The sequence below is a fragment of the Monodon monoceros genome, unplaced genomic scaffold (assembly GCF_005190385.1).
Source record: "Monodon monoceros isolate NGI ecotype Baffin Bay Population unplaced genomic scaffold, NGI_Narwhal_1 Super_Scaffold_6, whole genome shotgun sequence".
NCBI lineage: Eukaryota > Metazoa > Chordata > Mammalia > Artiodactyla > Monodontidae > Monodon > Monodon monoceros.
In genome coordinates this window covers 73,242,066-73,254,092 of record NW_021703783.1, presented here as the reverse complement: position 1 = coordinate 73,254,092, position 12,027 = coordinate 73,242,066, and the positions used below count along the sequence as shown (strand labels likewise).

Sequence of the window (12,027 nt, the reverse complement as noted above, 5' to 3'; positions counted from 1 at the left end):
GGTGGGTGCCCATTTAGTGCTCAATCCATTGTTACTGATGAACACGAATGAATAAAAGCCTCTTCTGATGTTGTCCTCCCTCGAGGAAAGTACCTTACTTTATAAGGTAGTTTTGCAGATTCATGTCTTATCTCCTCTCCTTTTATCCTAAGTTCCTACCTCCGGGTCTAAATCCCTGTGTTTAGTAAGGACTCAATAAATATTTGTTCAGTAAATGAATAATAACCAAACCTGTACACACTGAGTCATCCATTGCTCTACTTTCCTGACGTGATCTCCTGCACAATGTGTACTCCACTAATAGCTAGCTACTCACTGTTCTTTAAACTCACCCTGCACTTCATGCCTCCATGCCTTGGCTCAGGTAGTTTCCATCTGCCTGCCTATCTCCACTGAGCCTGACACACTCATATTCATCTCTAAATCCCCACTTAGATGCTCTCCCTCCAGAAGTCTTTTCTGATCTGCTCAGAGAGAGCCAATTCTCTCCCTCCCTACTTCCACCCTGCCTCTTTATAATGATTTCATTGAAGGCTCATGCTGTGTCTTATATATCATAGAGTCTAAGCACCAAGTATAGAACCCGACATAGAATAGGTAATCAAATAAGCTTGTTGAATGAATAACTATGTTGACCTACAGGATGATATCCAGATAGTCCTCAAATGAATTTGCTTTTCCATTCTGGATCATAATTGTATAATTATATGCATATACAATACACAAAGTGCAATCTGAGTCTCCCCAACAGCCTCTAAAGGTGATTAAGTTACCCTTATCCATTTCTTCCTTGTCTGGGCTACCTTCTGACATAAGGCATCCATTTGGGAGCACATAGGGCAGGTTTTGGAGTTCCATGTGCACATATGGAGCATAGGGAAGACAACTAGCTTGCATAGTGCTTGAGCCATGACCTTGGCTTTGTTGCCTTGCTGTTCAAAACCCAGTGATGCTCATTCTGGAAAGGGGGGCATGCCCCTGGGAGGGCGTAACAGAAGCTCTGATGACATTCTTATGTCAAGAATTATCAAGAATTACATATCAAGAATTACAGTTATAACCAGAGACTTAGGAAAACAACAACAAAGAACATCTGCACATACTAACATGAAGAGACATGAATTGGTACAGAAAACATGCCCGTGCATCACCCATGCCTGGCAGCCGACTAGATTTCTGGGCACTCTGCACAGGATCCCATGCCTATGTCAGCCAGGGTTGCTCATCATTGGATTAGTAATATTAATGCAAACAGTTGCAATGAATTCAGAATGACTTTGCATTTAGGTCTCTTGAGGGGAGAGGTGTTGGTGGTTCCAAACTGGTATTTTATTTTTGCTATTCTAAAAGGACTGCTTCTCATAAGCCATGGCATGCACACAGGGTCACTGTATCCAGTTCTGGATTGATTATCCACTGGAAGCAATCACTGTAATAAATTCAGACTTATCTCCCTCCCCCAAACAAAATGGTATGTGCATGGGGTCATGGCATCCTGTGTGAAGAGGGTGGGGAAGAGAATTTTTTGGTACCTAATTTCCTCAGAGGGAGATTACACTAAGGAATGAGCTGATAATAACTGCAAAATGTTTGGGGTGTGGCTGGCAGGCCACTGTCACTGTGTAACTACAGTATAGCTTCTTGCTACCCTTTATTTGCTTGAAAAAGTACACTAAACAAATATCCATGGGAAACACTTTTTTTGTTGTTGTTTTTGGTTCAATGCTTGGCTGTTCTGGTTCTTTGTTTCAGGACAAAAATTCTGGACCCAGGAGGTTGTATAACTAACTGGGTGCCTGACCCAGACTTCGCAGCCCTCTCCGGCTTGCCAGCCACCCCACTCCCCACAAACCCAAACGCAACCACACTTTCACTAACTCTGAGCTGCGCTGCCCCAGGCCAGTCCGATCTGAAGGGACTAGTCCCATGGTTGCTGGAATAATCTTGTCTCCTTTCTGGTACCAGAATTTCTCCTTTTTCTGTCTTCTGCTGAAGATCCGAAGGTCCACGGTGTGGGCTGGGACGGCAACAATTTAGAGAATCCAGAGAATGCTCCCCCCCTCAGCTGAGCAGGCCATACACTCACGCGTCACACTCAGGAATGAGCTTGTGCTCACGTGTTGGTGCCAGAAAAGTTTCTGGTGGGGGAAATGTGTCCCCCAGTAGTTCTCAAATACATACACTTTGTAAAGAACAGATTGGTCACAGTGAACATTATTCTAACTTAAAATCAGCTGGCACTTCCTGAGCATGGGCTTTTACTAGACATTCTGTTAAGAGCTTTACATGCTATCATATTGATTTTCACAAGTACTCTATGAAGTGGAAATTACTGTTCTCATTATAGAGCTGAGGAAACTGAAGCTCAGAAGGACAGGAACTCACTTAAGGTCTCATTGTTAGTGAACAGCAGAGCAAGAATTCAATTCAAATACCCAAGTCCGACTCCAAAAAGACTTGTAAATGGAAGGAGAGAAAAAGATATGACAAACCATTTCAAAGCACTAAGCGTTTTTTAAAATTGATATAATGGTAGTTATTACTTTAGATAAAAGAGGGTGTGCTGTGGGTTGAATGGAAACCCCTGCCCACCCCCTCCCCAATATATGTCCATCTCTTCACTCCTGGAGCCTGTGAATGTGATCTTATTTGTAAAAGGAGTCTTTGCAGATGTAATTAAATAAAAGATCTTGAGATGAGGTTATTTTGGATTATCTGAGTGGGCTCTAAATCCCATGACCGGTGTACTTATGAGAGATACTTAGAGAAGAGACACAAGTAGGAGAGAAGGCCACGTGAAGACAGAGGCAGAGATTAAAGTAATGCAGCCATAGCCCAGGAACGCCTGCATGAAGAAGCAAGGAAAGGTCCTCCCCTACAGCTTTGAGAGGGAGGGTGGCTCTGCCAACACCTTGATTTTGGACTTGTGGCTCCCAGAATTCTCAGAGCATAAATTTCTGTTGTTTTTAAGCCACCAGTTAGTGGCAATTTATTACGACAGCCACAGGAGACGAGTGAAGGGGGCAATGCAATTGAATGGCAAGGGCACCTGACTCAGGATTGTGATTCCCAACTCTGACCTTCATTACGTGTGACCTTGGCATGTCGCTTCCCAGGGCCTCAGTTTCCTTATGTGGAAAACAACTTTGAGTGAGACCCTTTCCATCCCTCATGATCTATGAATCGAGGGTTTAGGTTTGCTCTTATCTTCCCTGCCAGTGGGTGGGGCAGTAATTATGTGATGACCTTTATCTTGGCAGAAATGTTTGAAGATGAATAATTAAAGCTCCTCCTTCAGAAATATGACAAATATATCATTTGCATTTTTTAAAAAACAGATTCCTTGGGTTTAACATACACCCACCACACTATGTATAAGATAAATAACCTATTGTATAGTACAGGGAACTCTACTCTATATTCTGTGATAACCTATATGAGAAGAGAATCTGAAAAAGGATGCATATATGTATAACTGAATCACTTTGCGGTACACCTGAAACTAACAAAAAATTGTAAATCAACTATACTCCAATAAAATTAAAAAATAAAAAAATTGCAAGTAAAAAAAAAAGATTCCTTCTGCACAGGGGGCTTAAGCCAAGGACTACTGGGTTCTAATTCTCAGGTGCAAATTTTAAAGGAAAATAACAAAGATACTAGAGAATATGGGGAGGGAGGTTTGCAACTGCCCTATAGTGATGTGTGTCTTAATGGAGTAAAAATCTTATTGAAGGTACTAGTGTTTGGATAAGGCACAGCCTAATCCTTCCCCTCTGCTGTGAATGTTGCCCAATGGTTTTTTTTAACCTTAATAAAAAGTACAATTGAGTTTTTTATTCTAATATTTTTTCAATTTCACTGTTGTAGACTGACAATAGTAAGATAACCCAAAGGTTTTTTGTTTTTTTTTTTTTTGTTTTTTTTTATCAGGCAAGCTTATCAGGCCTCATTCCTTGTCTGATAGTGAAATTCATGGTAAATATACCTTTTCCAGCAGGCGGTTTTCCAGTAACTGTGTGACTAGAAAAAGTAGGTGTTCTATTTTAGGAACCATAGTGTTCTACCCTATGGTAGAGATATAGTGCAAATGGGAATGCTTGCTTATAACTGAGTTGATTATACAGGAAGAGCCAATTAAGAATCAGTAACAATCTTTAAAGAAAAAATTCCTTTTAAGAAATAATCAACAGAGAAATGACAACTCAACTGCCACTTTAAGGAACTGTAACTTTCTTGGTTAAATCTGGGAAATATTTTTTCATTATGAGTCTCACAAGATTGTTAGGAACTTTCCTTTGATTATAATTTCCCACTTTCTACCAAAATGTTCCATTTGCTGAAAATCCAACGGAGAAGGGAGAATGAATGGGGAGCCTCTAGCTTACTGTCCAAGGTCTGGCACAGAGCGGACACTTCATGAATGTGGAGTGAACAAATGGAACCCATCCCGACACAGTTTGAATACAGAAACAGAGACAGTCTTTGGAGTTCCAACTGCATGGAAAACACACCATGCTGTGACATTTTGGGCTCAATCAGTAATGGTTATTAAACACATACGTGTTCAGAGCACCAGGGTAGCTGCTGATACTGGTAACTTTCTAGAACTCTCGCCGTCTTTTGAGGCTACTGCCTTTTCTGGACAAGAGTCAAAATACTACCCGGTGGGATCAAACCATACTTGTACAAATCCCCAGCAACCCAATGTACACTCAAGAGATGAACACAAGACAGATTAGGAAGATGGGGGAGGTTGAAAAGAGCTAGAGAGAGATAAGATAAACAAATGGCTGGAGGAGAAAACTTCCAGAAAGGGATCATACAATTTCCCCTACAAGGCTTGACCTGACCTAACTAACCAACAAATGCACTTCTTTTTCTTCCTTAAACTTTCATTGAACATCTACTATGTAGTGTTCTAGACACTAGGGATACAGCAATGAACAAAACGGGCACAACTCCTGCTATCATGGAGTTTACATTCTGGGGGAGCTGATGCCAGTGCAAGAATAACACATGGTTCCTGATGTGAAAGGAAGCTGCCAGTTCCCACTCTAGCCTCCAGCCATGCCTGGATCAAGAAGGCTTCCCTGATGCCCTGAGGCTGCAGGCTTCTCTTCTGACTAATTAACAGTATTCATGTATCTCATCACAAGGGAAAAAACTAACTATGTGTGGTGATGGATGTTAACTAAACTTATTGTGGTGATCATTTTGCAATATATACATATTTCAGATCATTATGCTGTACCCCTTAAATTTATATAATGTTCTATGCCAATTATATCTCAATACAATTGGAGGAAAAAAAGAAAGCAACACAATAAAATATGATGCTGTGGAGGGCTGAGATTTAAATAAAGCAAGCAAACAATAACCAATATGCCATCTATTAATCATTAGTTAGTAACTTTCTAATAAGCTTTTAAGCTCAATAGTTGAGACAGGGCCTTCTCCCCCTATGGCGTTACTTAGAGTTTAAAGACAGTGCTAGCTACACAACAGGTTTTAGGTAAAAGTCTGGGGAGGATTTAACATTGTATTGAATCTAACATTTAGACACATTAGATGAGCGTCCTGTGATCGATCATTTCACTCTGGGGTCAGAATATTTTAGAAAGAGTAAGTCAGTGACTTGCATACAGGAAGTGCTAAATGAATGAATGAATGAATGATGGTTTCTTAAAAAAGGTAACATTTAAGTTACACTATTTATCATATCAAAAGCCTATTGGATGGGTACTACTGTTGACCCTTGAACAACACAGGTTTGAACTGAGGAGGTCCACTTATATGCAGATTTTTTTTTCATGAAATACTACAGTACTACACCATCTGTGGTTGGTTGAATACACTGGTTACTGAACCTTAGATAAGGAAGGCAGACCGTAAAGTTATATGCAAATTTTTGACTGCACAGAGGGTCAGCATCCCTAACCCCTGTGCTGTTGAAGGGTCAACTGTATTTGCAACTCCACTTCACAGATGAAAACTTTGAGGTTTTGAGTTGTTCACAGCCTTGCCCAAGGTCACGCTGCCAGAGAAGTAGAGATAGAATTCAAACCCAGGGAGTTTGATTCCAGTAATTCTTAACACCATGCCGTGCTGCAACCCCCCACCCCAACCCCCCAGGGTAACTCCAGATAAATCTGGCTTTGGGAAGCGCTTTACTGGCATTCAATGTTTTTGTCTGGTCTCTTCCTTGTCATTTTGTTTTCATGTTTTGGATATATTTAGGTTTTCTTTCCTATTTCTTTTGAGCACTGGAAGGTTAGTCTGTTCTCATAGATGTAATAGTATGTACATTTCCTTTCTCAGTTTCAGGGCTGACTAAAAAGTTAGGTGAGGCAGTTTTCTGTGATTATCGATTTTAAGGGGTGCCAGGAAGGGGTGCCAGGAAGGTGTCCCTACCCACAAAATCCCCCCACTCACTTCCTGATGTTTAAAATTCCACTAACATGGCTTCACTGCTTGGATTCAAGTCATGTCCTCTGTTAAAATTCAAATACATCGGGGACAGATAAGTAAACTGTAAGCCAAGCAGCCTGCCTGTCATCCTTCCACCCATCCTTTCCTTCAGTAAGTATTCTGGAGACAGACTCTAGCTGAGTAATAGCTGCTGAGATGAAGGGTAAATAAGTGGTCTCTGCCCTCAGGAAGATCTTGTTTCTGAAAGGGGACAGATGTGAAAGAAATACAATATAGTGTTTTAGGTACTATGATGGAGGCATTTATGAGGTGTAGGGAAACCCAAAAGGGATAAATACACTGCTGTACTTGGAAAGATGAGTGTAGATATGCCTTAAGCCTGAAGTCCTTCACACTTTAGTAAGAATGAATTGTAAAGACCCTTTTCCAGGAGGCATAGTTTGGTGATAGGAGAAAAAAGTTTAGAATGAGTGTTAATTCACTGGAATGTTATATATAGGCAGAGGGAACAACAAAAAGAAAAAAAGTCCACAAGGAAAAACCTGGAATCAAAGTCAACACTGAGCTGATTTCAGAAATGAGAGGAGATTGGGCCCTTCTCATTTATATAAGCCTGCCCAATTGTCAGGCCATGTGTTAAAACACTATATTAAAAGAAAAATTTTTGCAAAAGGGCTACAAGGAAAAAAAAAAAGTTGCTGTGATTGACTGACAGCCACAGAGGCAAGCATTTCTTAACTGAACATATCAGGGTCAACAAACCTTCTCTATGAAGTGCCACAGAGTAAATATTTTAGGCTTTGTGAGCCATATGGTCTCTGTAGTGGCTACTCAATACTGTGGTTGCAGTGCGAAAGCAGCCACGGACAGTATTTAAATGAATAGATGTGGCTGTGTTCCAACACAACTTTATTTACAAAATCAGGTAGTGGGCCGAATTTGGGCCATAGGCTATATAGTCTGCTAGCCCCTGGTTTATACCATCTCATAGGCATATTAAAGGCCTAAGTTAAATAAGTTTAAGTATGTTTTAAATAAAGTTTAAATAAGTTTTTGAGGTGAGTCCCCCAGCTCCTCAATGGACATCAGGGCCTCGTGCAGAGCCCTTTACCTTACACTATCTGACTACAAGGCCTGGGAAATAGCCACCTGCAGGAAGAAGCCCTTTGAACAAATGACTGCTGAAAAGACTGCAGTGACAGGAAGGAGAGAGACAGAGGGAGCAAAAGACAGGCAGACAGAGGATCTTTGTGCCAAAGACGGTTAGCTGTTTACCAAAAATTCATGCTTCTGGTGAACTTTTGATTAAAAAATTATAGATTGAGTGGTCTGCAGCTGATGCAAAATTACTTCTTTTTAGCAGTAATGCATGAATGTTTATTAAACATATTGTTTATAGTTACTTAGCCTTTCATTTATTCATTCAATAAACATTGCCTACTACATGCCAAGTATTGTACTAAGTCCTGAAAAAAACAATACTGAATAATTCAGGGTCATTACCAGATACCAAGATGTCTAAATTTCTTCCCCTCTGATTCCCTGTTGTGATTTTCTGTAACCTTCCACTATTTTGTAGTATGTGATTGTGACATGCTGAACCTCACAGAACTTTTTAAGGCCTCAAGCCCTCTGACCAAGTTTTCCCTTTGCATCTTTTAAGACTATTTCTGTTATTGCCTCACAAAGATTCTGCAGGTCAATAAAAATTACCTGCATGTCATCTTTTGCAAATGGCTTGGTGTATCCCATCAGTTACAGCCTTTATATCTGCTAACGCCATCTTACACACAAAGCTGGACAGACTTTACCTGCTCTAGGAAGCATTCCTTGATCAAAGACTCTCAGATATATATATCTCCATCCACGATGCTTTCTCTAGTCAACTATCCACTCAAAATACCCACTCAGATGTCCCATAGGTCTTCAAATTCAACATGTTCAAACTTACACCCCACCTACCCATATCCCCTTCTCCCTTCCAAGGTTACCTAGATCAGAGAATGGAACCATTTGCCACCTAACAGTGGAAGCCATAAGCTCGGAAGTCCTTCTTGACAACTTCCTTCCCCTCTCCCCTGATGGTCTACTATTCACAAAGTCTAGGTGATGCTATCTCCTGAACCGAGATACTTCCTTCTAACTCCACTGCCTTCATCAGAGCCTAACCTACCAACCTCTCATACCTGAACATTCTAATTGTTCTGCTGGAATCCACTCTCATCTAACTCTCATGTCTACCCTGTATCCATATGATCATATCAATCCATTCAGTGGTTTCACACTGTTCTTAGGGTAAAGAACAAAATTCCTAAACACCCTATTAGACTTTGCATGATTGACTCTAAACAACATCATCTTTTTCTGACACTACTCTCTTTTTCATTTTCTCTGACACAGCTGAATTAGGTGTCATTTTAGAGCTTTATTCTGGTTCACACCTGTGGAAGATTTCCATTAAAGGACCCTTTCTTCACCAACCCTTGCATCCAAACACTTTGCCATATAATACTTAAATGTTCTCCCACTGCTGGTGACACATAATTTTTTGCCCTTGAGTTCAGCCACGTGACTTGCTTTGGCCTGTAGAATTAGACAAGGTACAGAGCCCAGGGTCCAAGAGGCCTTGCATGTTTCCATTTATCCTCTTGAACCTCTCCCCTCACCACAAGAACATGCCCCGTGTAGAAATTTGGTTCCATGAAAAGGATGAGGGACATGTGGAGTGAACTACCTAGCTGAGCGCAGCCTAGGTCAACTGATCCTCAATGGACACACAGATTTATAAGAAACAATACCTGGTTGTTGTTTTAAGCCACTGAGGTTTGGGGTGGTTTGTTATGTAGCAATAGCTAGCTGATATACTAACACAATACTTTGTATTTGCCTATGGCTTTGTAAATATCCTCTACCTTAGCTGAGATTTAGGTCAACTAGGGTTAAAAATAAACAAAGACTGCATAGATGGATCTCATGCTTCCTACTATGAACAGCAAACTTGAGGATTGAGGTCCAGTAATAAAACAATAGCTAATTTCCTGAGGATTCCTCCATGACTTTCCAAATGAACTGAGGGCTTTCCCACCAGTCCTACAAATTGGGTGGATGTTGGGCTTGAATCTTTCCCTTACTGCCACAGAAGCTCTTCATCCCTGAAAGAAATGGAAAATCCACTGCCACAGCTGGGGGACCAAGCTGAAAGTTCAGAGCTGGTTTCTGAAGTGACACAATCTACCTGCATTCTAGATAAAAGCACAGTCTGTCATAACAGGCATTTTAAAGGTCATCCTAGATTTAAACAGCACATCTTGTTCCTTTTATCCTTGTCCTCTGAATTTCTCTTTGAAAAGTTGTTGAATGTTTCTGGCCTTTACATTTTCTCTTCCTGACAAAACCTATTACTGGTGGATGTTAATTAAGCCACAGGACCAAGTCATTGACAATTCAAAATGAAAACCATGCTCACCTGTGGCTGTTATACCCTGCCCCAAAAGCCACAGCAAAAGGCTGGGCGCTTAAAGGAGACTCTTGAAATTAAGACTCTTTCACCCATAATATGAAGAGTGACTTGAGGGATGTAAAACAAACTGCCCTGATTAATACATCATCAGGTTTGCTATGTCAGAACAGAAGTAAAAGACGTAAAAGTAAACAGTCAAAAAACTTCATAGCACTAGAGAAAATAAAGACACACATACCTGGACTGATGCAATTCTTCTCTCTGAAATAAATTTTAAAAATACATGTTTTAGTCGTGCTCAAACCCACCCAAAATTCCAAAGCAGACATCTTGAAGGGAGAGGTCATTAACTTTCCTAGCTAAAGTGTTTTCGAGTTTTTCTTTTCAGGGGGAGAACGTTAGAAATTTAAGTAGTTTGCTCTTTTTGCCCTTTTAAGCCAGCCACGCCAGGTGGTCTTCACATAGCGTGGATTTGCAAGAGGGCCACCTTTACTATCTAACGACTGACAGACAATCTCTAGCCTGGGTTCTTTCTTAAAGTGCCTTCAAGTATATTGAAGAAGAAAGTGAGCTCGACCTCCACGCTCCTTCCTCAAACTACTGCACCCCTTTTACTTGACAGCCAACTGTCCTAAAAACTGTGCGTCCCCCCAGCCGTCTCCCAACACAGCACCCCACTCCGCGACCGGGCAATATGGCAACCTGGAGACCTACTATGCTTTGCATCCACCAAATGAGAGGCAGGAGGCTTAGAACTGTGTTACCTGAGGCCTGGGGAGCTGTGGGGCGCGGCTGGGGGCTGGCTGGCCTCCACTCCGTGGAAGGGAGGCCTGAGGAAGCGACCCCTCGTTGAGGGGCTGAGGCACGGGAAGGGCAAGCTCATCACTGGGCGCCATTTGGAGCTCAAACGAGTCGGCTGCGTTGAGTGTCCTTTCGGGGTCCGGAGGCAATCTTGAGTGGAGTCTCAGGGACCACAGGGAGTGCGAAGAACTCCTCTGGGTTTCCAAATAGCCCGCTGGAAAAGCAATGCGAGGTGCCGGAAGCCTCCTTTCAGCTGCCCCCCCAGGCGGGCCCTTTAAAGGCCGCCGGCTGAGGTGGCGCATGCGCAGTGCCGTGCGCAGGCCCGTGCACAGTCTCGCAGCTGCGGCCCCTTAACCTCCTCAGTGTGGGCGAGGTGGAGACGCGGCCCGGGGCTTGCCGGTCAAAGTGGAGAAGTTTCCCCTGGTTCTGACAGTGCTTCTTGGACAGGCTTTCCGGCGGGGGGTCGAGAAGAGGGCCCGCAGTCTGGGCGCTGCACCTCTGGGAAGGATGGTTCCGTCTTCTCCACGCCACTAAGAGGCCCGGTTGCTGGAAGCTTCCAGGGGACGCCGTCAGAGTTGCTGTTCTCCCGACCGCACTGAGGTTGTTCCAGTTCCACCTTCAGGTGCCTCTCTTCCTCGGGTGTGTCTTCGTCCTTTTCCAGAGGATAACTGCAAGCAGGTGGCTGCATCTTTAATGAGGAAGAGCAGAGTGCGGAATCTGTTGCAAACAAGGAGACGGAGGTGAGAAAAAAGGTGTCTGAAATTTCACATAAAAACTTATAATTCACCAGAGCAGATTGGGAATGCCCAGTTAACATTAGTATCTGTTATGTTTTGTAGATAATTAACATAAGTGAGTCCAGTTTTCCCGACTAAATTGTTTACGTATTGAAATTTGTTTATGCTACCGAATTAAGTTGTTTGGACCTTGCTTTGTGCCTCGATGGGGGAGAGTTCTTTTTTCCATTGGGGTTCGAGTAGGTGAATACGAACCCCAAGCAGAGATGGACACAGTACAAGCTTTACTTAGTGGCCGAAGAATGGAGAAGCGGGAACCGCGTTTGCAGACCAACCTCTCGCCCACGTGGCGAGAGTGATTTAAAGAGTAAAGACAAGGGAGGAGGATTGAGGCTAATTTATGGGGAGGCTTATGCGTTAGTCTACCAGGAAGGGGCAGGGCTTTTTCCGAGGGAGTGGGGTGCCACCCCCTTTTTATCCTTTTTTTGTCCTTAATGTCTGGTCCTGGCCGCCGGTAGGTGTGTCACATAATATGTTAATATAGTAAAATCAATGTATAATGAGACTTAGGATCTGCTGGGCGTCAGATTCATGCCA

General features: G+C 42.4%; 1 protein-coding gene across 1 annotated transcript in view; it reads right to left on the bottom strand.

Moving 5' to 3' along the window:
* PLEKHG7 (pleckstrin homology and RhoGEF domain containing G7) overlaps positions 1-10,853 on the bottom strand; it is an 82,899-nt gene extending 72,046 nt beyond the window's left edge. The window contains 2 exon segments of the mRNA XM_029206725.1: positions 10,131-10,153; positions 10,657-10,853. Of these exon segments, the coding sequence (XP_029062558.1) occupies positions 10,131-10,153; positions 10,657-10,788 (155 nt within the window). The 5' untranslated portion in view covers positions 10,789-10,853.
* Positions 10,854-12,027: the final 1,174 nt, after the last annotated feature.